This window comes from Microcebus murinus, chromosome 19, assembly GCF_040939455.1.
Source record: "Microcebus murinus isolate Inina chromosome 19, M.murinus_Inina_mat1.0, whole genome shotgun sequence".
NCBI lineage: Eukaryota > Metazoa > Chordata > Mammalia > Primates > Cheirogaleidae > Microcebus > Microcebus murinus.
Window position 1 is genome coordinate 29,163,463 of NC_134122.1, and position 26,299 is coordinate 29,189,761.

At 57.5% G+C, this 26,299-nt stretch overlaps 2 protein-coding genes, 1 long non-coding RNA gene and 1 pseudogene across 5 annotated transcripts; 1 reads left to right on the forward strand and 3 right to left on the reverse strand.

The window, feature by feature from the left end:
- Positions 1–22: 22 nt before the first annotated feature.
- LOC105868405 (uncharacterized) lies at positions 23–16,532 on the forward strand. Of its 3 annotated transcripts, XR_012913520.1 has the most exons (6): positions 28–456; positions 3,961–4,260; positions 4,394–4,509; positions 5,477–10,472; positions 14,363–14,400; positions 15,711–16,532. It is a non-coding gene; the product is annotated as an uncharacterized LOC105868405 (long non-coding RNA). The 3 variants fall into 3 exon arrangements; XR_012913519.1 differs by having other exon boundaries at positions 23–456; positions 5,477–14,400; XR_012913518.1 differs by lacking the exons at positions 14,363–14,400; positions 15,711–16,532 and having other exon boundaries at positions 68–456; positions 10,401–10,534.
- On the reverse strand, positions 451–3,848 carry LOC142862454 (multifunctional procollagen lysine hydroxylase and glycosyltransferase LH3-like; annotated as a pseudogene).
- On the reverse strand, positions 8,148–10,974 carry LOC105868400 (2-acylglycerol O-acyltransferase 3-like). Its single transcript, XM_012759223.3, has 7 exons — positions 10,866–10,974; positions 10,531–10,638; positions 10,358–10,435; positions 9,906–10,112; positions 9,464–9,638; positions 8,649–8,851; positions 8,148–8,564 (listed from the first exon to the last, which is right to left on the reverse strand). Exons 1-7 carry the CDS (start codon positions 10,972–10,974, stop codon positions 8,410–8,412), a joined length of 1,035 nt encoding a protein of 344 aa, XP_012614677.3. The 3' UTR covers positions 8,148–8,409.
- A 3,775-nt stretch (positions 16,533–20,307) lies between the features above and the next one.
- Positions 20,308–25,522, reverse strand: LOC105860531 (2-acylglycerol O-acyltransferase 3-like). Its single transcript, XM_075995360.1, has 8 exons — positions 25,427–25,522; positions 23,210–23,457; positions 22,874–22,981; positions 22,708–22,778; positions 22,260–22,464; positions 21,820–21,994; positions 20,811–21,013; positions 20,308–20,726 (listed from the first exon to the last, which is right to left on the reverse strand). Exons 2-8 carry the CDS (start codon positions 23,316–23,318, stop codon positions 20,572–20,574), a joined length of 1,026 nt encoding a protein of 341 aa, XP_075851475.1. The 5' UTR covers positions 23,319–23,457; positions 25,427–25,522; the 3' UTR covers positions 20,308–20,571.
- Between the last annotated feature and the right edge of the window lie 777 nt (positions 25,523–26,299).

A 26,299-nucleotide genomic window follows, 5' to 3' on the forward strand; every position in this document is an offset into this window, starting at 1 on the left:
TCAGTACCACACCATTTGGCCCACCCCACTGGCCCTGACCCTTGTCCCTGGCGCCGCCCCCATTCCCATCTCATTTGCTGCCTGCACACTGGAGCCACGGGAGCTGGGGAAGGATGGGTTCATGGCAACCTGAGTCCACAGGGCTAGGACCAATGGGCCCAAACCAGGGGTGTGGCCAGGAGCCTGAGGGAAGGTGTTTGACTTTGTGGAGGTCAGGGCCCTGGGACTCCTGAGGGGCAGGCAAATGGAGGTCTGGGACAGCGGGAGGAGGCCCGAGGGAGCAGGAACACCACGGAGGGCAGCGCTCCCCACACAAGGGAGAACAGCTTGAAAACCCCTCAGTCTGGGGCCTGGCCTCCGAGGTCCAAGCCTGTGGGGCAGCTCAGGCCTCTGAGGGAGGACACTTTGCCAAGAGGAGTTTTCTCCTGTCCCTGCTTAGCAACTGCCGTCCACAGGGTAGGTGACAAAGGCGGTGGGGGATGGATTTCAGTCTGGCCAGAAAGACGCTGCATCCACTCGGACAGGCAGCCCAGCCAGGCACAGGGCGGGCTTCCCAGAGGAGGCTGGTCCTGGAGGCTGGGCGGCAGGGAGGGAGAAGGGGACTCTAGCAGTGGATGGCGAGATGCCTGGGAACAGCTGAGAGATAAATTCAGTGTTCAGTGCGAGGCTCCGGGAGACCAAGGGAGGGCAACAAGACTTGCTTCCTTGGAAGACCTTCTCTAAGGAGGTCTGTCCCTTCCTCCTCCAGGCTGCTTGTCACTCCCACCATCTAGGAAGCTTCCTGAGGATGACACCTGTTGTGGGACCCCCTTTCTGAGCCCTCCCCACCAGCATCTTAGGCGGCAGACAGGACCCTCATTAGAAAACTTGCTTTCAGAGGACTTCCTTCTTCTAGCCTGTCCCTGGACCCCAGCCCAGGCATGTGCCACCTCCCCCTTCACCCAGGGAAGATCATGCTATCAAGGGAAGAAAGGACTAGAGAGAAGCCTTCAGGCCAGGCAGTGGGTTCAGCTGAGCCTGGCCTGGAAAAGTCTTGCCTCCTGCTGTTTCCCCAGCTGGGTGAAGGAAGGGAGTGAAGCTTCTAAGTTCTCTCAGAGGGAATTTCCTGCTCCTCCCTTTTCCTCTTTTCTCCCCTTTTCAGGGTCCCCTACTCTGTCTGGTAGGAGGTGAAAGATGACAAATGGACTTCAGATTTAAAAACCCTCCTTGGGAGGGAGGGAGACTGAGGAACCTTAATAATTTATCACACGGGGAAGCTCCAAAAGCCCTGTCCCCCTGAACTCTTAGAGGCCGAGGGGAGGGCGAGGGCTCCAGGAGCTTCCTGAGACGGCTGTGTGCTCGGGGCTGTGGTGACACATTCAGTCCCGGGCACAGAGAACATACACTCAGGAAGTCAGGAGATGGACACACCCCCTCCCCAAGATTGGGGTCACATACCCAATACGAAGGCACAATGGCAGGGAAGGTTTGGCAGTGGTTGAGTGTCAGGGGTCAACAAAGGACAGCATGATATAGCGAGTGCCCCGTGTCGTGGGCAGCCCCTCGTGGTAGTGGGTGAGGCGGCCAGGGTGCAGGAGGCCCCAGCCCTTCCTTGGGGAGGAGACCACGCAGTCATAGCGCAGGAAGCGGCAGCCACCTCCCTGGGAAGAGAAGGGGACAAACGGGGTAGGCAGAGGAGGGCTCTGGGGAGGGCACAGGTAGGAGGGGGAGGGGCAGCCAGGCAAGGGGGGAGAGCAGCTGTGGGCCAGGATATTCCCAGAGGAGGGAAACCCAGAGGAAGGGATTCAGGAGGTGACACCCCCCAAATACCTGGGAAATAGGAAAAGGCTGGGGCACAGGTTGGGAGGCAGCTGAGGGGAGTGTGCAGGGGCTCTGGGGGGACATTGGAATTCAAGGAGAAGGGTGTTTGCGGAGGGGCAGGTGCACCCCATAGTCCATGCCCTTGTGGTTGAGGGCAACATTGAGGGTGAAGGTGGACGAGTCGTGGTGTGGCCACAGAGCGGGTTGCTTGTCCAGCCGATAGCGGACCACAAAGTTCATCACTGCCCGAGTCTGGGGGACACGAGAGAAGAGGCTACAGGGAAGGCCGGGAGGTCCAGGGGATCTTCTTGGGAGCTGACAGCCCTATCTGGGGAAGAAGGCCTTGGAAGGGCCTCACTGCTAATGGGATCTCAGCCTGGCTGCTCCCCTCCCCAGGCCCCTGTGCAGTGTCATGCCTGGGGACCGGATGCCATGGAGATACAGGGGCCCCAGACCCTACTGGGCTGAAAGAGCTCTGTGGGGGATTCCAGCCCAGGACTGGGTGTGGCGGGTGGTGGGGGCAGGGGTGGCAGGTGGGCGGCCCACCTTGGTGTGGTAGCCCGGAAACAGGCTCTCGGTCATGGGCCCCACGTACGTCCGCAGCAGCTGCAGCCACTGGTCCTCGTAGCCCACTTGCTTCATGTGGATGTCCACGGTGGGCACGTTCTCGTAGCCTCCAGCCAGCCTGGAATCCTGTGTCCAGTGGGCACTGAGCCACCCCACACTCTCGGAGTGTGACCTCCCTAGTAGCACTGACGGATTCCTCCCCCTTCTCACTCTGAGGCTTGAAAACCTGTGCTCCCTCCATCTGCAGTAGTCTTCTCTGCTCCTTCTCAGCTTCACTAACTGCTACTGGCCCTTCAAGTCTCAGCTAAGATGTCACCTTGCCTGTGAAGGCCCCTGGTCATGGCAAGTCTGGGCCAAGGCTACCCTGCGGCTCCCACAGCACCTGGGCTGCCCATCACAGCCTTAGACACTGCGTCACCCCTGCTACCTGGAAGGGCAGAGCCTGGCTGGCACAAGTCCTCAATGCACGGCTCCATCTAGGACAGTGGCCAAGTAAATATTTCTTCAATGAATGACTGCAGCTATATTACCAGGGTCGCTCCCACTATAGGTACCTTCTCTGCTCCCACTCTCCTGACTCCCTTCCTCCTGGACCAGACCATGCATCCCCATCCTCTTCAGGGCCCCCCACTCTCCCTGTGCCCAGCCCCCACATTGAGCTGGCCTTCTGACCACTGGCCATAGTGCTCCATTTCCTCCACCAGCTCATCGCACATCTGGTCTGACAGCAGCGGGAACCAGTACACGTCTGGGCACGGCTGAGGACGGGGCAGTGGAAGAACAGGGCTGGGGTGATGCTGCTGAACAGGGGAAGGGGACAGGAGGCACAGGGATACGAGACAGAGCTAGCAGGAGTGGGGAAGGTGGGATGAATGCAGCTGGGGACGGGCTACACTTCACAGGTGGCAAGCACAGGTGGCAATAGGGACCCAGAAGCCTGGGTGCAGGGACTGTGGTTTCCAAACTTCTTTACATGAACACATCCCTCCTTAAGATGTGATTGCAGCCACAAGGGCAAGAGGAGTCCCACTTATCAATGCTAGGAGTCAGGCTGGAGCCCTACCTGCTCAGCTCCGCCTGACCAGGGAGCTAAGGGTGAAAATTGCTAATCCAGGTGATTGGTGGGGTGTGGGGACAGAGGCCCTGGCTATGGGGCAGGCCGGGACCTGATCTGGCTCACCTGCTCCACAATCTCCTGCCCTTCCAGGGCCTGGCGGTAGTTCTCATGGATGTACTGTTCCTTCCAGTCCTGCAGGGGGCGGAGCATGTCAGACATGTGTCCCTTCACTCCCAGCCCAGGCAGTGTTGGGTGGAGGGTGAGGGACATGCTGGCTTTCAGTGGAGGCTTGACTCACAAGGGGGTTGTCGAAGATCTGCCAGAGGTCAGGGTGCAGGTGGTCTGTGTCCTACCAGGAGGTGGCCAGGAGCTGGCCGAATTCCTGCCGATTGCTGAGGTGGAGGAAGATGCCCTCCACCTGCATGGGTGGGAGGGTGGGGGTGATGCAGGGATGCCAAGGGGCTGCCCCGTGCCTCCCAGCACCCGGCCCCCAGGCACTGTACCCAGGCCTGACCGCCACTCACTTTGTCCCGCAGGCTCTTACAGGAGGCCATGTCCGGGTCAGTGTCGCTGCCTGAGAACAGCTCCCTCTGGGGCAGCTCCTCCCGCAGGGTCTCCCCTCGGATCAGGTATGCCTGGGATATGTAGGGCACGTTCCACACACTCCTGGAGGCACCAACGCCAGGGTCAGTGAGGTGGGCTGCCCCCAGTTTCTGCCCCGTTCCTCCCAGGAAGTCCTTCCCTCCAGATATCACAGTCCCTGAGCCTCAAGGTCCCCTCACATCCCGTCAGGCATGACTGGTCACGACCACCCCAAGCCGTGTGACATCTGAGCGGTGAGTGGGGGTGAGGGGGTAGGGGCTGTGTTGTGAGCAAGGGGGTTCGGACTGCGTAGGTCCCAGCTCGGTAGGGGTGGGTGAGGGGTGGCTGCCGGCCAGGCAGTACTCACACTCAATTCTGCTGCACCAGCTCCACGTAGTCCTCGAAGCACGTGTAGTCCTCATCCCGGCTCAGCGCTGCCCAGAAGTTGGACTAGAGCTTGCCATGGCGGGACAGCATGGGCGCTCTCACCTTCCTTCGGACAGGTGGGCGTGATGCTGGGCAGAGGGGAGCACGCCTCAGGGACCCCCATGCCCAGGAAGAAGTGGGGTCCCGGGGACTATGGGGGCGCCCTGGCTGAGGGGGGCAAGCAACCTGTTCTCCTCAATGAGGCTGTGCAGGGTCTGCATGTTGGTGAGGACAACGTCAACGTGCAGGCTGAAGTAGAACTCACACTCGGGGTCTTGCCAACAGGGGACAGGTGGGGACAGAGCAGCAAGGGGAGGGGGAGCCTTTCACAGTTCCTCTGCTGTGGGGACTGGGGAGGGCCAACTTCTCAGAAGGGTTGCAGGTGTCTCGTGGTTGGGGAGGGGAGGGGAGGGAGCCACTGGGAGCACCTTAATGGGACCGTTTCCATGGACCACAACAGGGAGGGTGTCATAGGCCACATTCGGGATTCACGCACGATTCTGATCAAATTTTAAAACTACTTCATCTGGGGAAGGAAGGCTAGGCTTTAGACTGCCTTTCTCTAGGAGCTGCCAAGCAACAGGTTCTTCCAAATACAGGGGTCTTGATTTCTCCAGGGGATAAAAGGACGCCTGTGTCATCTAGACTGGGGCTCTGTGGTGGCAGGAGCCCTCAGCTTCTGACCAGGCTGCTACCCTGGAGAGCTCCACCACCTGCTCCTAACTCCTCTATGTGGTAACAGAGGCAAAGACTGGAGTGAGGCGTCAGCCAGGCTCGGCCCCAGGGACAGGCTGACTACCACCCTGAGGGATTTACTTCCAAGTTGGAATCCTGATGACAGCAGCTGCCAGGCAGCGGCTGGGTGATGAACACTTGGTCCCTGCTGCCCCCCTCAGAAGGCCTGCCTGAGAATCCAGTGTGGCATCTCTGCCCCCATCTCAGCCCCGGTGTTGACACTGTGGCCTGAGGCCAGGGGAGACTGGTGGAAGGTGTGTGACGTAGACCTGCCACCTGACTCTTTATTCTTCTCCACCTGGGCCCCAGCCCTGTAGACCAGGTCCCACCCAACATGGCTGCCTGATAAGGAAGGACTAGGAAACAGATGACCAAGGGAAATGAGGACCAGAGGACTGTCACCCTTGGCTGGGCTGGGGTGCGAGCATGGACACAGAGCCTCCTCCCAACCTGGGCTGGATACCTGGAGAGGATGGCATTCTCAGAAGAAGGCTGACAGTGTAGGGACAGGCCACAGACAACCCTGTCACAGTACACAGGAGAATTCCAAGCTGGCATGACCAACGGGGAAGTAGAGCTCATCCTCGGAAGTGGATCCTCGTGGGCAGTGGGCTGAGGGAGCCACACCTGTGATCTCTGGGGGTGTCATTCCCAATGCCCTCTGCCCAGGACAGTCTTTCCAACCCTCAGCAGTCACAGAGCCCGTTTTCCTGGCCACATCACATTCCCGCTTCCCACACTGGGACACCAAGTCTCCACAGGGGATGGAGGCTGATCTTCACCTGTCTGCTGCCTGCCCTGGCCTCTCCCCACAGCCCAGTGGTCTTTCTACCTCAAGGATGACTCCTCCTTCCCTTTCTTCCTCTCTCAACTCTGACCATACCTGGCCCTTTCCTCATAAACTTACCTACCTGGCTTCACAGGGACTAGAGCTGTTTTGACCTATTTTGAGCATTTCTCCGCTTCCTGGGCCAAGCTCGGTTCCTCCAGGGAATAACCTGGCTTCTAGTGCCCTCTCCCACCTCAAGGATCAGACTCTGGAAATGGAGGAAAGAGGGTGTGGGGAAAGGCTTTCAGAGTGCTGCCAGCCCCACCCCCAAAGGGCCACACTTCCCAAAACAGGATCATTGACAACAGCTTGGTCCATCCCCAGTGTTTGGGGAAGGTGCCCACCAAAGAAATCTAGCAGTCAATTGTGGCTGTCTGGATGTCCCCACGGCAGGAGAGAAGGAAGGACAAGTGCCACAGTGGGACCTGAACTCCAAGAGCACCCAGGCCACGATGCTCATGGGTGGAGCTGGGGTTTCCATCCCTTGCACCCTAGAATAATGGGATTCCTGTGGAGCAGACCTGTGTGGAGAGTATGGGCAGAAGCCCAAGGCCAGAGGATGAGGCAAAGAAAGCTCTGGAGCTGCCAAAAGGGCCTAACAGGGAAACCTGTGAGGGATCTGTGAATGTCCCCAGGAAGAAGAGAGATCAGCTCTGGCAATCTGAAGGCCTAGAGAACACCACATTCCTGTGACAACCTTGTCCAACGAGAAGTTTCTTGCACTCTTCCCCCATCTCTGCTCTACACTGTAAGCCCAAAGGGATGGTAACGACAACTATTACGGGAGGAGTAGAGAAGAGGTCAATTCTACCTTTGCACACTCTCCCTTCCCCAACTGCCACTGCCAAGTTGGTAGCCTGCCATTGCCAGGGAAGAGAAAATTCCTATTCTTGGATAAAGACTGCAGTGTTGATTACCACGGAAACTAAACATGCTATTCAGCAAGTTAATGTAGAACTTATCACCTGGGGTAAGTCATGGGACTGCACAAGTTTTCATCCAAACACAAGGGAAAATTCTTCCACTGTATATACTTTTTTTCTTTCTTTCCTTTTTTTTTTTTTTTTTTTTTGAGACAGTTTCTTGCTCTGTCATCTAGGCTATATGCAGTGGCATCATCATAGCTCACTGCAATCTCAAACTCTTGGGCTCAAGTGATCCTCCTGCCTCAGCCTCCCCAGTATCTGAGACTACAGGTGCACACTAGCACATCTAGCTAATATTTCTATTTTTAGTAGACAGGGGGTTTCACTCTTGCTCAGGCTGGTCTTAAAGTCCTGGCCTCAAGCAATCCTTCTGCCTCAGCCTCCCAGAGTGCAAGGATTACAGGTGTGAGCCACCGTGCCCAGCCTCTAAACCTTTAAATTTTAATTCATTTAATTTTTACAGTACTCTACAGTGCTAAGCCGAATGCCAGGCTTGAAGTATGTCTTTTTCTTTTTTAAGATAAAATCTCACTCTATTGCCTGGGCTAGAGTGCCGTTGCGCCAGCCTAACTTACAACAACCTAAAACTCCTAGGCTCAAGTAATCCTACTGCCTCCTACTGCCTAGTAATCCTACTGCCCGAGTAGCTGGGACTACAAGCATGTACCCCCATTCCGGGGTAGTTTTTATATGTATACTTTTTAATGTCCAGCTAATTTGTATTTTTTTAGTAGAGACGGGTCTCACTCTTGCTCCGGCTGGTCTCAATCTCCTGAGTTAAAAAGACCTTCCTGCCTCAGCCTCCAAGAGTGCTAGGATTACAGGCATGAGCCACAGTGCCCAACCTTGAAGTAGGTCTTCATCCTGTTAAAATAAGTCCTTGTTGATTGGATTTCTCAGCCCCATGGACACATAGAAGATGGGGAGGGCATGCAGAGCAAGCTGTCCCATTAACTCTATCTTTTCTCCACTGAGGATCTGTTCACCCTGCTTCCTGTTATGGGCCCTTGATTGAGCCCAACGTTTGCTCATGGATCTACCATCTATTATAACTTCTTCCATCCTAGTACTAACCAGGCCTGACTCTGCTTAGCTTTCAAAATCAGACGCATTCCCAGTGGCCCCTCCACAGGCCATAGAGTAATTTCCTTTACACTTGAACCATGCTTGCTCTTCACATCCTGCCCCTCCACCAATCCTCCCTCCCAACTCTGTCCTGAGGCTCTTAGCTAAGCAGATGCCTTTATTTACAGCCAGAGAAGAGGCAAAGGGGAGGGGCTTGTCCAAGATCCAGCCACATGCAGAGTTGAGTCTCTGTCTAATCTAAGGCAGAGGCTCTGTAGCACATCAGGATGGGCGTGGATCAGGCCCTGACAGGCTTGCTTCCCCAACTTGCTTTGATTGAAGGCATGGAGTGTGGCAGTAGGAGGAAGTCCCAGCACCCTGGCTCAGGGGTTCGGAGGCTCAGCGAGCAGCTGAGGCCAGGCCTAGATGAAAGTGAGGTGGGTAGAAGCAGGGACGCCACAGCTTTCCTTGTGCTCCTCAAACAGCTGCTCCAGAGCCTTCATGTAGACGGCGTGATCGTGGTCAACTTCGTCCGTGGTGGGGTGGAGGCGCCGGGGCACAGGGATGGGGCGGCCCACTGCAGACAGAGGGAGACACAGGTGAGCGAGGGGCCCCCGCTGTCCACAGAGCGGTTGGCAGCCCCCCCACAGGTGGCACTCACCCACGGTGGTTATGGGCACAGCAAAGGGCAGCAGCCCCCAGGAGTTGGCCAAGAACAGACTGCGGCCCCAGAAGATAAAAGGTGCAAAACCCAGGAGCTTCTTAAAGAGCATCTGGCACCGAAACTGCCAGGAGTCCTCAGGAAAAGCCTTGATTCGGAAGATATCAGTCTCCCCAAAGGAGTACACGGGCACCAGCGAGGCCCTGGGAAGGGTGGCGAGAGAGAAGAGGGGTGCTCAGGCTGCTGGACTGTGCCCCCTAAGGGCATAACGGGGGCTCCAAGTTCCACCCCAGCTCTCATGAGGCCACATCCCAGGGCCTTCAAAGCACATGACTGTGCCTACAAAGAAAGATCTAGAAGAAGATACTCACATTTCTTGGGAAACAATTGTGTAGTTGGCCTTCACATACTCAGTTTCTCATTTAGTTGTTAGGACTATAACACAGTGGCTAGTCTGTATTAGGACTTTTCACAGGTAAAGAGACAAGTCCAAGGTCTTGCCTCTGAGATCAGGTCAGAAAGAGCATGCAGGGCTTCTGAGCCCAAGGACCTGCCATTGGCATGACACCCCTGCCTCTGCCTCGCCCAGGGTGGGAGGGAGCCCGGGGAACGGGGCACAGGGCATGGCTCAGAGCAAGATGCTCCGGACTGCCATGAGCCTCCAGGTCTAGGACACAGTGCTTGGCTCTGAGGACACAGACCCCCGTCCAGGGCCCCAGATGTCTAGGGACTGAGAGGGAGTGTAGACCCACAGAGAGTGGACAGTCCAGGGGAGCTGTGGAGTCACAGCCAGCAGGCCCTCCATGCGCACTCACCCGTGCCTCAGCGCCAGGCGCACAAAGCCTTTGCGTTTCCAGAGCGTGAGGCAGTGCTGCCCTGGGTTCGCATACAGGATCTCGTGGGCACCCCCTATGACAATACCCACAGCCTCCCCATGCTGGGGCTGGGACAGGACAAAGTCAAGGCTCTGGCGGTTCACAGGACGCGCTCCTGTAGGCAGGGGTAGGTGGGAAGCAGTCAGCACCCCCTCCACTGGCCCTTGGCCCCTCACCCTTAGTATAGGACAGGTGAATTCTGAATTCTGTTCCTTCCAAACCTGCACCCAACCCCATGTCAGAGCCCGACAGTGAAGCTACTCACTGATGCCCGCTGCGAGTCTGGGCGATGTTCAGGCCAGGTCCCTGCACTCGGGATGGGACCTGGAGGGATATCCTAGTGTGTGTGTGGAGCCATCTCCCTATTCAGGTAGAGGCTCACCATAGCTCATCATGTAGTCTCGGTAGACTGGGAGGCAGAAGAGGCAACTCAGTCCAGCTTGCCAGGTCTGAATCTCTGGGAAGTGCTTGGAGAAGCCATTGCCCACCGTGGAGAGATTACAGATAACCCCCATGCACATGACATGCACATGTGGGTGACTGCCCACCACGTAGTTCTGGTTGGGGGGCAGCTCTGCTGTTTTCACAGCTTCAGGGTGTTGGGCAGGATGAGCGGGGGAGGCAGAGAAGGGAAGACACCAGCTGAAAAGAGTTGCCCTGCCCCCCAACAGACTTCAGAGTTCAAGGTCCTGGGATGGGATCAATGGTCAGTCCTCTCCTGGAGGCCATCCAGCCCTGGGCCACTGCCCCAGCTTATGTGCTCAGGGTCCGTCCAGCACATGGAAGGGGGAGAGCAGTGTGGGAGGTGGGGGAGGGTGGAGGCAGTCAAAGGACCCATCACCTTGATAGGATAATAATCCCTCAGGTCCTTCCACAGTGTGAAATTCCTCATCCAGTCACCACGCCTTCCACCTGCGGGCAAAGACAGAGGGCGCCAGAATCCCTGGAGGTAACTGCCTCCCCCCAGCCACCATTTCTCATTACCTGGGCCCCTGCCCACAGCTCACCTTGGTTAGGTGTTTCTCCGTCCAGGTAGAGCCACACCAGGTAGAGAACAGAGATTGACCAGAGTGAGGTGAACAGGAGGAAGATGAGGAGAAGAGAAAAGAAAGGGCCTGGGTGACAGAAGAGAAAAGAATGAATTTGCTTCTGAAACAGTCATTCTACCCAGCCACTCCCCTCCCTTCCACCCCCACTGGACATCCTGCCATCCCCTCTGGCCCTCTTGGGGTGGTCCCTTGGCCCTCAGGCATCCAGGCCAGCTGCCTGGCTGCCCAGCCTTCCTCCCTCTGGACCCTTCTCCCCTGGCAGACCCAAGGCACCAGGTCTCTCCCCCTCTCACCCATGAAGAAGAAAGTCAATACCAGTTGATAGGCAGCCATCATTTCTCGATACTGCTTCCATGGGCTTTTTGAGGTTACAGAGGGTGGGGAGGCTGCAGATACTTCCATTCCAGTACCTCCCCTCTGCCAGCAGGAGTCCTGAGAGCAGAGGAGGAAGCTGAAGTTCTGGGGGAGAGCCTGGGAAGATTTCTGGCCAGAGAGGGCAGCGCTTGGGGCCTGATAGGGTTGCAGATCACCTGGCAGAATGCTGTGTGGTGGGGTGAGTGTGGGGGGTACATCAGGATCTGGAGCCTGGATATCTCCAGGCTCCTCAGACTGGTCTTTGAACTTCCTCAGTTAGTAAATATGTCTGGGCTGGCCTTGGGTGGGACTGGGAGGGGGTGAAGGAATGTTCCTAGGGATACTCCAGGGCGGTGAACAAAACCCAGGTTGCCAGCCTATCCATGGGGTTGCAGGCTCTGGTGGGGCCAGTAGTTCAGCTCAGACTGTTGCATCTGCCATGTGTCCAGTGTAGGCCCAACTGGTTTGCATGTCTCCGGGAGTGACAAATCCACCAGGGAGCTACAGTCTAGGCTGTGTGTCCCCTGGCCTCCCACTGCACCCTGGCCGCCTCTGCCCTGCACAAACCCAGGAACACCTCTGGTTGGTTTCCCTCATTTAATTTCACTCCCCGACCCAAAACCACAGAGGGGCCAGGGTGGGACGCAGCGGCGGCGGTGAGCTCATGTCTGTCCCTGTACTGGGCCTTGTATTCCTTGAACAGCCGTGTGATCCACTCCAAGGAGAGCGAGTGCAGCGCGTCCGCCTAGGCCTGGCTGGGCTGCAGGCTTCGCTGCACCGGAATTGGGGCCCCCACTGTGGGCGGAATGTGGCCGGGTCTGGCCTCTGGCCTCTGCTGTGCGCCCGCAGCCGTCAATGGGGACAGAGTTCAAGGGGCGTTGCAGGGCAGGACCCGTGGTGTGCCAGGATGGCAGATGGCGTGGACGGGTGGGCAGAAGGGCAACGGCAGCTCCCGGAGGCCATGGAACAGAGGCAGCGCCATGCTTAGCGGTAGCTGCTGCACTTCTTGCGCCCTTGGCAACCGGGAGCCCAGGTGGGGTCCGGAACTACTGAAATAGCTTGTTCTCTCTGGAGGAGAAGACAGGCAGCAGGGAGGCCCTGTGGGAGCAGGCATGGTTGCCTCCTGGCCAGGGGCGCCACACTCCTCCTCCGCCCTGCCAGTACCTCACCCCTGTTCCAGTGCCAGCTGCATGAACCCCTTCTGATTCCAGATCCGCAAGCTCAGCACTCCAGGCTTTGTCTCCAGTGCCTCCAGGGGCCCTCCCATGGACAGGATGGCCACCTGGCTGCCCCCAGGCAGGAACACCCGATAGGCAGCACTGGACTTGTCAGAGGAGACCAAACCTGGGGAGAGGGCAGGGGCTGGGGGACACAATGCCCGGGTCTTCCAGAGAAGATAGGGATGGGAGGAGGACACTGGTAAGTTAGAGCTGGGCCCAGGAGCCCCCAGACAAGCGGAGGGTGTGGCTGTGGCAGGAGGGGACAGCAGGGGCGACCCACTCCTGCACTTGACATGATATAGTCCAAGAAGAGAGGAAGGTGGGCCAACAGGGCAGCATGAGCAGGAGCGGCCGCACACCCTGGAAGAGGCGGGAGAAGCCTGTGGCTTCTGTGCAGAAGTTGCTGAAGGCCCCAAGCACAGGACCCCGTGAGGGTGGAGGCTGAAGAGGTAGTTCTGGGAGGGATCCAGCTCTGCGATTTCGACCAGCTGGGGAGCAGAGTGCAGGCACCCCAACCCACCCGTGACATTGATGAGGAGCCCGAGTCTATTCTGAAGCCCCAGCGCACAGGGGTGCCCTGTGCCCGACCCCCTCATCGAGATGGAGAAGCAGTCACAGAAATGTCTGCACACCGCCCAGCTGCTGACCCAGGCAGAGTGGTGGCCTCCAGCCCTGGTGTTGGTCCTGTCTCAGAACCAGACCCAGTAGGGGACCACCAAGGTTAAAGCCAAACTTAGGAATGCAAGGAGCAAGGCTGCCAGGACACCTGGGCTGGAAGAAGGGCGTGGGACTGAGAACCCAGGTGTTTAAGCCCGAGCCTCCCCTCACTCCCACCTTCCCTAGTTCCATGGCATGTGGCTCCTTCCATCCCACCTGCTCCCCAGATTTCAGAAGCAGAGGGCCAGGTGTTGGGGCCCACCCGGATCCTCAGGATTGGGGACTCACCAAGCCCCCAAAAGGAGAAGGCACGTTGCAGCACAGCGAGCACTGGCAGAGCCCAGTGGAGGAGGCTGGTGGAGGCAATGATACTGTGTGTGATAGTCACACAGGGGCCACCTTCAGCTTTTATGTAACCCCTCTTTTGGCCCACCCCACTGGCCCTGACCCTTGGCCCTGGCGCCGTCCCCATTCCCACCACCTTTGCTGCCTGCACACTGGAGCCACGGGAGCTGGGGAAGGATGGGTTCATGGCAACCTGAGTCCACAGGGCTAGAACCAATGGGCCCAAACCAGGGGTGTGGCCAGGAGCCTGAGGGAAGGTGTTTGACTTTGTGGAGGTCAGGGCCCTGGGACTCCTAAGGGGCAGGCGAATGGAGGTCTGGGACAGTGGGGGGAGGCCCGAGGGAGCGGGAACACCACGAAGGGCAGCGCTCCCCACACAAGGGAGAACAGCTTGAAAACCCCTCAGTCTGGGGCCTGGCCTCCGAGGTCCAAGCCTGTGGGGCAGCTCAGGCCTCTGAGGGAGGACACTTTGCCAAGAGGAGTTTTCTCCTGTCCCTGCTTAGCAACTGCCGTCCACAGGGTAGGTGACAAAGGCGGTGGGGGATGGATTTCAGTCTGGCCAGAAAGACGCTGCATCCACTCGGACAGGCAGCCCAGCCAGGTACAGGGCGGGCTTCCCAGAGGAGGCTGGCCCTTGAGGCTGGGCGGCAGGGAGGGAGAAGGGGACTCTAGCAGTGGATGGCGAGATGCCTGGGAACAGCTGAGAGATAAATTCAGTGGTCAGTGCGAGGCTGGAGGAGACCAAGGCAGGGCGACAAGACTTAGTACCTCACAAGATCTGCTCTAAGGAGCTCTGTCCTTTTCTTCTCCAGGCCACTTGTCACTCCCACCATCTAGGAAGCTTCCTGAGGATGACACCAGTCATGGGACTACTTTCCGGAGCCTGCCCCACTAGCAGCTTAGGTGGCAGATAGGCACCCTCTTTAGAATACTTGCTTCCAGGGGTACTTCCTTCTTCTAGCCTGTCCCTGAACCCCAGCCCAGGCATGTGCCACCTCCCCCTTCACCCAGGGAAGATTACAGCTATCAAGGGAGAAAGGACCAGTGAGAAGCCTTCAGGGTGGGCAGCGGGTGGAGTTTCATCAGAGCTGGCCTGAGAAGGTCTGGCCTCCTCCTGTTCCCCCAGCTGGGGGAAGGAAGGGGAGGGAAACTTCTAGGTTTCCCGATGTGGGAACTTCCTGCTCCTCACTTTTCCTCTTCTCTCCCCTTTTCAGGGTCCCCTACTTTGGCTGGCAGGAGGGGAGATGAGTTGGTAAGAGGTGAAAGATGACAAATGGACTCCAGATTTAAAAATCCTCCTTTGTTTGAAGTGGGATTGAGGAACCTTAATAATTTATCACACGGGGAACCCCCTAAAACCTGGTGTCCCTGAACTCTTGGGGGCCGAGGGGAGGGCGAGGGCTCCAGGAGCTTCCTCAGAGGGCTGTGTGCTGGGGGCTACAGTGACACATTCAGTCCCAGGCACAGAGAACATACACTCAGGAAGTGAGGAGATGGACACACCCCCTCCCCAAGATTGGGGTCATATGCCCCCATACGAAGGTACAACGGCAGGGAAGGTTTGGCAGTGGTTGAGTGTCAGGGGTCGACCTAGGACACCGTGAGATAGCAAGTACCCAGTGTCGTGGGCAGCCCCTCGTGGTAGTGGGTGAGGCGGCCAGGGTGCAGGAGGCCCCAGCCCTTCCTCGGGGAGGAGACCACGCAGTCATAGCGCAGGAAGCGGCAGCCACAACCCTGGGAAGAGAAGGGGACAAATGGGGTAGGCAGACGTGGGGCCTGGGAGCACAGGTAGGAGGGGGAGGGGCAGCCAGGCAAGGGGGGAGGGCAGGTGTGGGCCGGGATATCTGCAGACAAGGGAAACCCAGAGGAAGGGATTCATGAGGTGACACCCCCCAAATACACCCACCTGGGAAATAGGAAAAGGCTGGGCCACAGGCAGGGAGGCAGCTGAGGGGAGCATGCAAGGGCTCTGGGTAGATGTTGGAGCTCAAGGATAAGAGTGTGTGGAGGGGCAGGCGCACCTCATAGTCTAGGCCCTTACAGTTGAGGGCAACATTGAGAGTGAAGGTAGATGAGTCATGGTGTGGCCGCAGTGCGGGCTGCTCCTGTGGACTATAGCCGACCCTGGCCATAGGACATGAGGGAACCTGAGCTGGCTCACCTGCCCCACAATCTCCTGCCCTTCCAGGGCCTGGCTGTAGTTCTCATGGATGTACTCTTCCTTCCAGTCCTGCAGGGGCGGAGCATGTCAGACATGTGTCCCTTCACTCCCAGCCCAGGCAGTGTTGGGTGGAGGGTGAGGGACCTGCAAGCTCCAAGTGAGGCTTGACTCACAAGGGGGTTGTCGAAGATCTGCCAGAGGTCAGGGTGCAGGTGGTCTGTGTCATACCGGGAGGTGGCCAGGAACCAGCCGAATTCCTGTGGATTGCTGAGGTGGAGGAAGAAGCCCTGGGGTGGGAGGGTGGGAGTGATGCAGGGATCCCCAGTGGCTGCCCCTGGCTCCCAGCACCCGGCCCCCAGGCACTGCACCCAGGCCTGACCGCCACTCACTTTGTCCCGCAGGCTCTACAGGAGGCCATGTCCGGGTCAGAGTCACTGCCTGAGAACACCTCCCTCTGGGGCAGCTCCTCCCGCAGGGTCTCCCCTCGGATCACGTACGCCTGGGACATGTAGGGCACGTTCCACACGCTCCTGGAGGCACCAACGCCAGGTCAGTGAGGTGGGCTGTCCCCAGTTTCTGCCCAGTTCCTCCCAGGAAGTCCTTCCTTCGAGACATCATAGTCCCTGAGCCTCAAGGCCCCCTCACGTCCCGTCAGGCATGACTGGTCACGACCACCCCAAGGCGTGGGACATCTGACCGGTGAGTGGCCTGGATATTGTGAGCAAGGGGTTTCGGGCTGCGTAGGTCCCAGCTCAGCAGGGGTGGGTGAGGGGTGGCTGCCGGCCGGGCAGGACTCACACTCGCTTCCGCTGCACCAGCTCCACGTAGTCCTAGGAGCGTGCCTAGTCCTCATCCCGGCTCAGCGCTGCCCAGAAGTTGGACCAGAGCTTGCCATGGCGGGACAGCATGGGCGCTATCACCTTCCTATGGACACGTGGGCGTGAGGGCCGGGCAGAGGGGAGCACGCCTCAGAGAGTCCCAGGCCCAGGAAGGAGTGGGGCTCCGGGGACTACGGGGGCACCCTGGCTGAGGAGGACAAGCCACTGTTCTCCTTTTGAGGCTACACAGGGTTGCAGGTTGGTGAGGACGACGTCAGCATCCAGGCTGAAGTAGAACTCACACTCAGGGTCTTGCTGACTGGGGACAGGTGGGGACAGAGAAGCAAGGGGAGCGGGAGCCTCTCACAGTTCCTCTGCTGTGGGGTCTGGGGAGGGCCAGCTTCTCAGAAGGGTTGCAGGTTCTCCTGGTTGGGGAGGGGAGGGCAGGGGGCCACTGGGAGCACCTTAATGGGACCGTTTCCATGGACCACAGCAGGGAGGGTGTCGTAGGTCACATTTGGGATTCACACAGGATCCAATCAAATTTTAAAACTACTTCATCTGGGGAAGGAAGGCCAGGCTTTAGACTGCCTTTCTCTGGGAGCTGCCAAGCAATAGGTTCTTCCAAATACAGGGGTCTTGATTTCTCCAGGGGATAAAAGGACGCCTGTGTCATCTAGACTGGGGCTCTGTGGTGGCAGGAGCCCTCAGCTTCTGACCAGGCTGCTACCCTGGAGAGCTCCACCACCTGCTCCTAACTCCTCTATGTGGTAACAGAGGCAAAGACTGGAGTGAGGCGTTAGCCAGGCTCGGCCCCAGGGACAGGCTGACTGCCACCCTGAGGGATTTACTTCCAAGTTGGAATCCTGATGACAGCAGCTGCCAGGCAGTGGCTGGGTGACGAGCACTTGGTCCCTGCTGCCCCCCTCAGAAGGCCTGCCTGAGAATCCAGTGTGGCATCTCAGCCCCCATCTCAGCCCTGGTGTTGACACTGCGGCCTGAGGCCAGGGGAGACTGGTGGAAGGTGTGTGACGTAGACCTGCCACCTGACTCTTTATTCTTCTCCACCTGGGCCCCAGCCCTGTAGACCAGGTCCCACCCAACACAGCTGCCTGACAAGGAGGGGCTAGGAAACAGATGACGGGGGAATATGGGGACCAGAGGAATGTCACCCTCGGCTGGGCTGGGGTCTGAGCATGCACACAGAGGAGGCTTGGGGAGGCTCAGGGAGGTGGGGGAGGCAGGGCAGGGCTCCCAACACCTGGTGCCTCTTTCCAAGCTAGGCTGGCTTCCTGGAGAGGATGGCATTCTCAGAAGAAGCCTGACAGTGTGGGGACAGGCCACAGACAACCCTGTCACAGTGCACAGAAAGGATGCCAAGCTGGCATGACCAACAGGGAAGTAGAGCTCATCCATGGAAGTGCACCTTGGTGGGAGGTGGCCTGGGGGAGCCATTCCTGTGATCCCTGGGTGTCATTCCCAACGCCCTCTGCCCAGGTCAGTCTTTCCACCCTCAGCGGTCACAGAGCCCATTTTCCCGGCCACATCACATTCCCGCTTCCCACACTGGGGACAGAGACTGATCTTCACCTGTCTGCTGCCTGCCCTGGCCTCTACCCACACCTCAGTGCTCTTTCTACTTCAAGGATGACTCCTCCTTCCCTTTCTTACTCTCTCAACTCTGACCATACCTGGCCCTTTCCTGATAAACTTACCTAACAGGATTCCGAGAGACCAGAGCAGTTTTGACCTATTTTGAGCATTTTTCTGCCTCCTGGGCCAAGCTGGGTTCCTCCAGGGAATAATCTGCCTTCTAGTGCCCTCTCCCACCTTAGGCCAAGCCCTCCCCACACTCCTCACCCATCACTTGGGATTCACACAGAGGCCTGATGGGGCATGAAACCCCTTCCAGCCTCCCCCAGTCCCATGCCAAGGCCCCATTACTCAGGGAGAAGAGGAGGGACAGGGCGCTGAAGAAAGGTCCCCAGGATCTAATCCCCACAGCCCCCAGCCCTGGTGTCCAGTTCTCACTTGAAGTTGGTGCCCGTGCCCCTTGGGGAAAGAACCCAGAGTAAAACACTGGAGATGCCAACACTGAAGTTTGCACCAAGCTGAGGTACAGAGGTGCAATAAATAGGCCTTGCGTCTCAAAGGCGGCCAGAGCAGATCACATGCAACACATTGAAGGCAAATGGTTGAGAAGTGGCTCTCGAGCCCCTCACCCACCACAAGGATCAGAGTTTGGAGATGGAGGAAAGAGGGTGTGGGGAAAGGCTTTCAGAGTGCTGTCAGCACCACCCGCAAAGAGCAAGTCTTCCTACAACAGGATTAGTGAAAAGAGTTTGGTACATCCCCGGTGTTTGGGGAAGGTGCCCACCAGAGAAATCTAGCAGCCGAATGTGGCTGTCTGGATGTCCCCACGGCAGGAGAGAAGGAAGGACAAGTGCCACAGTGGGACCTGAACTCCAAGAGCTCCCAGGCCAGGATGCTCATGGCTGGAGCTGGGTTTTCCAGCCCTCACACCCTAGAATAATGGGATTCCTGTGGAGCAGACCCGTGTGGAGAGTATGGGCAGAAGCCCAAGGCCAGAGGATGAGGCAGAGAAAGCTCAGGAGCTGCCAAAAGGGCCTAACAGGGAAACCTGTGAGAGATTTGTGAATGTCTCCAGGAAGAAGAGAGATCAACTTTGGCAATCCGAAGGCCCAGAGAATACCATGTCCCTGTGACAGCCTTGTCAATCTAGAGGTTTCTGGCACTCTTCCCCCATCTCTGCCCTACACTCTAAGTCAGGGCTGGTAACAGCAGCTATTACAGGAGGAGTAGGGAAGAGGTCAGTCCTACCTTTCACACTCTACCTTCCCCAACCACCACTCCTGCGCCAAGTAGGTAGCCTGGCCTTGCCAGCAAAGAGAAAATTCCTATCCTTGGATAAAGACTGTAGCATTGATTACCACAGGAACTAAACATGCTATGCACCAAGTTAATGTAGAACTTATTATCTGAGGTTAGTCATGGGAGTGCCCAGGTTTTCATGCAAGGACAAGGAAAAATTCTTCCACCGAATATATTTTTTTCTTTCTTTCCTTTTATTTTTATTTATTTATTGAGACAAGGTCTTACTCTGTCACCCAGGCTAGATGCAGTGGCATCATCATAGCTCACTCCAACCTGAAACTCCTGGGCTCAAGTGATCTTCCTGCCTCAGGACCCAGTATCTGGGACTACAGATGCACATTAGCACATCTAGCTAATTTATCTATTTTTAGTAGACAGGGGGTTTCACTCTTGCTCAGGCTGGTGTCAAACTCCTGGTCTCAAGCAATCCTTCTGCCTCAGCCTCCCAGAGTGCTAGTATTACAGGTGTAAGCCACTGTGCCCAGCCTCTAACCTTTAAATTTTAATTCATTTAGTCTTTACAAGAGTCCACAGTGCTAAGCTGAATTCCAGGCTTGAAGTATGTCTTTTTATTTTTATTTTTTAGACAGAATGTCACTATATTGCCTGGGCTAGAGTGCCGTGGCATCAGCCTAGCTCACCACAACCACAAACTCCTGTGCTTAAGGCATCCTATTGCCTCAGCCATCAGAGTATCTGAGACTACAGCTATGTGCCACCATGTCCGGCTAATATATATATATATATATATATATATATATATATATATATTTAGTTGTCCAGCTAATTTCTCTCTATTTTTTTAGTAGAAATAGGTCTCACTCTTGGTCAGGCTGTCTCAATCTCCTGAGCTCAAAAGATTCTTCTGTCTTGGTTTTCCAGAGTGCTAGGATTACAGGCATGAGCCACTAAGCTCAGCCTTGAAGTATGTCTTAATCCTGTTAAAATAAGTCTTGTTGATTGGATTTCTTGGCCCCATGGACACATAGAAGATGGGGAGGGTGAGCAGAGCAAGCTGTGTCCTTAACTGTATCTTTTCTCCACTGTCCTCCCTCCTGTTATGAGCCCTTGACTGAGCCCAGCTTTTGCTCACTGATCCATCATCTACTCTAACTTCTCCCATCCAAGTATTAACCAGGCCCAACCCTGCTTCGCTTCTGAGATCAGGCCTGTTCAGGGTGGTGTGGCCATAGACTAACTTCTTTTACACCTGAACTATGCTTGCTCTTCACAGCCTGCCCCTCCACCAATCCTCCCTCCAAATTGTGGCCTGATGCCCAACAGCTCTTAGCTAAGCAGATGCCTTTATTTACATCCAGAGAAGAGGCAAAGGGGAGGGGCTTGTCCAAGATCCAGCCACATGCAGAGTTGAGTCTCTGTCCAATCTAAGGCAGAGGCTCTGTGGCACATCAGGATGGGCGTGGATCAGGCCCTGACAGGCTCGCTTCCCCATCTTGCTTTGATTGGAGGCATGGAGTGTGGCAGTCGGAGGAGGTCCCAGAACCCTGGGTCAGGGGCTCAGGGACTCAGCGAGCAGCTGAGGCCAGGCCTAGATGAAAGTGAGGTGGGTAGAAGCAGGGACGCCACAGCTTTCCTTGTGCTCCTCAAACAGCTGCTCCAGAGCCTTCATGTAGACGGCGTGATAGTGGTCAACTTCGTCCGTGGTGGGGTGGAGGCGCCGGGGCACAGGGATGGGGCGGCCCACTGCAGACAGAGGGAGACACAGGTGAGCGAGGGGCCCCCGCTGTCCACAGAGCGGCTGGCGGCCCCCCCACGGGTGGCACTCACCCACGGTGGTTATGGGCACAGCAAAGGGCAGCAGCCCCCAGGAGTTGGCCAAGAACAGACTGCGGCCCCAGAAGATGAAAGGTGGAAAACCCAGGAGCTTCTTAAAGAGCATCTGGCACCGAAACTGCCAGGAGTCCTCAGGAAAAGCCTTGATTCGGAAGATATCAGTCTCCCCAAAGGAGTACACGGGCACCAGCGAGGCCCTGGGAAGGGTGGCGAGAGAGAAGAGTGGTGCTCAGGCTGCTGGAATGTGCCCCAAGGACGCCATTGGCTGCAAGTCACTCCCCAGCCCTCATGAGGCCATTTCCCAGGGCCTTTCAAAGCACATGACTGCACCTACAAAGAAAGATCTAGAACAGGGGTCCTCAAAGTTTTTAAACAGGGGGCCAGTTCACTGTCCCTCAGACTGTTGGAGATTGTGTACTGTCAGCCCAGGACGAGTTGGCTGTTAAGCTGGAAAGGGAGCTGTGGCAAAAACACCCTGAGGGCCAGATAAATGTGCTAGGTGGCCCCTATGTGGCCCGTGGGCTGTATTTTGAGGATGCCTGAACTAAAAGGAGAGACTCACATTTCTTGAGAAATGATTGTGTAGCTGGCCTTCACACACTCACTTTCTCAGTCAGTTGTTATAACTACAACACGATGGCTAGTCCATATTACGCCTCTTCACAGGTAGAGACAAGTCCAAGGTCTTGCCTCTGAGATCAGGTCAGAAGGAGCATGCAGGGCTTTGAGCCCAAGGACCTGCCATTGGCTTGACGCCCCTGCCTCTGCGTTGCTCGAGGTGGGAGGGAGCCCGGGGAACGGGGCACAGGGCTTGGCTCAGAGCAAGATGCTCAGGGCTGCCATGAGCCTCCAGGTCTAGGACACAGTGCTTGGCTCTGGGGACACTGTCCCCTCTCCAGGGCCCCAGATGTGTAGGGACTGAGAGGGAGTGTAGACCCACAGAGAGTGGACAGCCCAGGGGAGCTGTGGAGTCACAGCCAGCAGGCCCTCCATGCGCACTCACCCGTGCCTCAGCGCCAGGCGCACAAAGCCTTTGCGTTTCCGGAGCGTGAGGCAGTGCTGCCCTGGGCTCGCAAACATGATCTCCTGGGCACCCCCTATTATAATGACCACGGCCTCCCCACGCTGGGGCTGGGACAGGACAAAGTCCAGGCTCTGGCGGTTCACAGGACGCGCTCCTGTGGGCAGGGGTAGGTGGGAAGCAGTCAGCAGCCCCTCCACAGGCCCTTGGCCCCTCACCCTTAGTATAGGACAGGTGAACACTGAATTCTGTTTCTCCAAACTTCCACCCAATCCCCATGTCAGATCCCCACAGTGAAGCCGCTCACTGATGCCCGCTGCGAGTCTTGCCCAGGTTCAGGCCATTCCCTGTACTGGGGAGGGAGGAGGCAGGGGGTGACCCAGTGTGTGGGGAGCAATCGCCCAACTCAGCTAGAAGCTCACCATAGCTCATGATGTAGTCTCGGTAGACTGGGAGGCAGAAGAGGCCACTCAGTCCAGTTTGCCAGATCCGAATCCCTGGGAAGTGCTTGGAGAAGCTATTGCCTTCCATGGAGAGATTACAGACAGCCCCCATGCACATGACACCATGTGGGTGACTGCCCACCACGTAGTTCTGGTTGGGGGGCAGCTCTGCTGTTTTCACCAGCTTCAGGGTGTTGGGCAGGATGAGCAGGGAGGCAGAGAAGGGAAGACACCAGCTGAAAAGAGTTGCCCTGCCCCCCTACAGACTTCAGGGTTCAAGGTCCTAGGATGGGATCAATGGCTACTCCTCTCTTGGATGCCATACAGCTGGGCCACTGCCTCAGCTTACATGCTCAGGCTCCATCTAGCACATAGAAGGGGAGTGTGGGAGGTAGGACAGGGCAGAGACAGTTAAAGGACCCATTACCTTGATAGGATAATAATCCCTCATGTCCTTCCACACTGTCAAATTCCTCATCCAGTCACAACGCCTTCCACCTGCGGGCAAAGACAGAGGGCGCCAGAATCCCTGGAGGTAACAACCTCCTCCCAGCGGCCATTTCTCATTACCTGGGCCCTTGTCCACAGCTCACCTTGGTTAGGTGTGTCCCAGTCCAGGTAGAGCCACACCAGGTAGAGAACAGAGATTGACCAGAGTGAAGTGAACAGGAGGAAGATGATGAGAAGAGAAAAGAAAGGGCCTGGGTGAAAGAAGAGAAAAGAATGAATTTGGTTCTGAAACAGTCATTCCACCCAGCCACTACCCTCCTTTCCACCCCCACTGGACATCCCGCCATCCCCTGTCGCCCTCTTGGGGTGGTCCCTTGGCCCTCAGGCATCCAGGCCAGCTGTCTGGCTGCCCAGCCTTCCTCCCTCTGGACCCTTCTCCCCTGGCAGACCCAAGGCACCCACGTCTGTCTCCTTCTCACCCATGAAGAAGAAAGTCAACACCCATTGGTAGACAGCCATCATTTCTCGATACTGCTTCCATGGGCTTTTTGAGGTTACAGAGGTTACAGAGGCTGCAGACACTTCCATTCCAGTACCTCCCCTCTGCTAGCAGGACACCGGAGAGCAGAGGAGGAAGGTGAAGGTCTGGGGGAGAGCCTGGTAAGATTTCTGTCCAGAGAGGGCAGCGCTTGGTGCCTGGCAGGGTTGCGGATCTCTTCGCAGAAGGCTGTGTGTTGGGGTGAGTGTCAGGGGGGTTATCAGGATCTGGAGCCCCAAATATCTCCAGGCTCCTCAGACTGGTCTTTGAACTTCCTCAGTAAATAGGTCTGGGCTGGCGATAGTCGGGACTGGGAAGGTTGGAAGGGACAGTTGCAAGGGGTATCCCAGGGGGTGAACAAAAGGCAGCCAGCCAGCCCGTCCACAGGGTCCAGGCGCTGGCAGGGCCAGAAGTTCAGCTCAGACTCTTGCATCTCCAAAGTGTCCAGTGTGCACCCCACCGGTTTGCATGTCTCTGGGAGTGACAAAGCCACCTGGGAGCTACAGTCCGGGCTGTGCGTCCCCTGGCCTCAAAGCGCACCCCGGCTGCCTCTGCGGTGCACAAACCCAGGAACACCTCTGGTCGGTTTCCCACATTGAATTTCACTCCCTGATCTGGAATCACCTAGGGGGCAGGGTGGGGCGCGGCGTTGGAGGTGACTTGTGCGTGTCCCTGTATTGTGCCTTGTACTCCTCCAACAGCCACGTGAGCGTCTTCACTGAGAGCGCGTGCAGCACGTCCACCTGGGCCTGGCTGGGCCGGGCTTCGCTGCACTGGAATCTCTGCCCCCAGTGGGGGGAGAACGGTGCTGGTCGGGCTCTGGCCTCCTTTGCACCCCCCCACCCACCCCGAGGCACTCACTAGGACAAAGATCAGTGGGCGGGGCGGGGCCCAGGGCGTGCCAGGCTGGCCAACGGTGTGGACAGGCGAGTGGAAGGGCAGCTGCAGCCCTGCTCGGCCATGGAACAGCAGCAACACCAGGCACAGCTGTGCCTGCTGCGCTTTTTACGGCCTGGACAACCAGGTGCCCAGCGAGTTCGGGCAGCAGGGAGGCCCTGTGGGAGCAGGTGTGGCTGAGTCCCAGGCCAGGGTGCCACACTCCTCTTCCGCCCTGCCAGTACCTCACCCTTGTTCCAGTGCCAGCTGCAAGAACCCTTTTTAATTTCGGATCCCAAAATTCAGCACTCCGGGGACCCTCCCATGTCCAGGATGGCAACCTGGATGCCCCCGGGCAGGGACAGCAGATAGGCAGCCCTGGCCTTTTCAGAGATCAAAACTGGGGAGAGGGCAGAGGCTGGGAGAACCAATGCCTGAATCTTCCAGAGAAGACAGGGGTGGGGGTAGAGGACACTGGTAAGTTAGCACTGGGCCCAGGAACCCCCAGACAAGAAGAGCGTGTGGCTGTGGCAGGAGGGGACAGCAGGGGCAACCCCCTCCTGCACTTGACATGATATAGTCCAAGAAGAGAGGAAGGTGGAACCAACAGGGCAGCATGAGCAGGAGTGGCCACACACCCTGGAAGAGGCGGGAGAAGCCTGTGGCTTCTGTGTAGAAGTTGCTGAAGGCCCCAAGCTCAGGACCCCGTGAGCGTGGAGGCTGAAGAGGTAGTTCTGAGAGGGATCCAGCTTTGCGGTTTCAACCAGCTAGGGAGCAGAGTGCAGGCACCCCAACCCACCTGTGACATTGATGAGGAGCCCGAGTCTATTCTGAATCCCCAGTGCCACCCAGCACACCTGTGCCCTGTGCCCTGTGCCCTGACTGAGATGGAGAAGCAGTCACGGAAATGTCTCCACACCGCCCTGCTGCTGACAGAGTGGTGGCCTCCAGCCCTGGCGTTGGCCCTGTCTCGGTAGAACCAGACCCGATAGGAGACTACCAGGGTCCAGTTCCAGCTTAGGAATACAAGGAGCAAGGCTGCCAGGACACCTGGGCTGGAAGATGGGGTGGGCCTGAGAACCTGGGTGTTTAAGCCCGAGCCTCCCCCCTCTCCCCCTTCCCTAGTTCCATGGCATTTGGTTGCTTCCATCCCACCTGCTCCCCAGATTCCTCAAGGACCCCAGAGATCCCAACACCTCCTCTCTTGGGGCAATGTGGAAGGAGAGCACCAGGTGCTGCCAGGTGCTGGGGGCCACCCGGATCCTCAGGATTGGGGACTCACCAAGCCCCAAGAAGGAGAAGGCACGTTGCAGCACAGCAAGCAATTGCAGAGCCCGGTGGTGGAGACTAGTGGAGGCAATCATACTGTGTGGCAGTCACACAGGGGCCACCTCCAGCTTTTAAGAACCCCCCCTTTTGGCCCACCCCACTGGCCCTGACCCTTGTCCCTGGCGCCACCCCCATTCCCACCTCCTTTGCTGCCTGCACACTGGAGCCACGGGAGCTGGGGAAGGATGGGTTCATGGCAACCTGAGTCCACAGGGCTAGAACCAATGGGCCGAAACCAGGGGTGTGGCCAGGAGCCTGAGGGAAGGTGTTTGACTTTGTGGAGGTCAGGGCCCTGGGACTCCTGAGGGGCAGGCGAATGGAGGTCTGGGACAGCGGGAAGAGGCCCGAGGGAGCAGGAACACCACGGAGGGCAGCGCTCCCCACACAAGGGAGAGCAGCTTGAAAACCCCTCAGTCTGGGGCCTGGCCTCCGAGGTCCAAGCCTGTGGGGCAGCTCAGGCCTCTGAGGGAGTACACTTTGCCAAGAGGAGTTTTCTCCTGTCCCTGCTAGCAACTGCCGTCCACAGGGTAGGTGACAAAGGCGGTGGGGGATGGATTTCAGTCTGGCCAGAAAGACGCTGCATCCACTCGGACAGGCAGCCCAGCCAGGCACAGGGCGGGCTTCCCAGAGGAGGCTGGCCCTGGAGGCTGGGTGGCAGGGAGGGAGAAGGGGACTGTAGCAGTGGATGGTAAGACGCTTGGGAACAGCTGAGAGATGAATTCAGTGTTCAGTGCTAGGCTGGGGGAGACCAGGGCAGGGCGACAAGACTTGCTGCCTTGGAAGACCTTCTCTAAGGAGGTCTGTCCCTTCCTCCTCCAGGCCACTT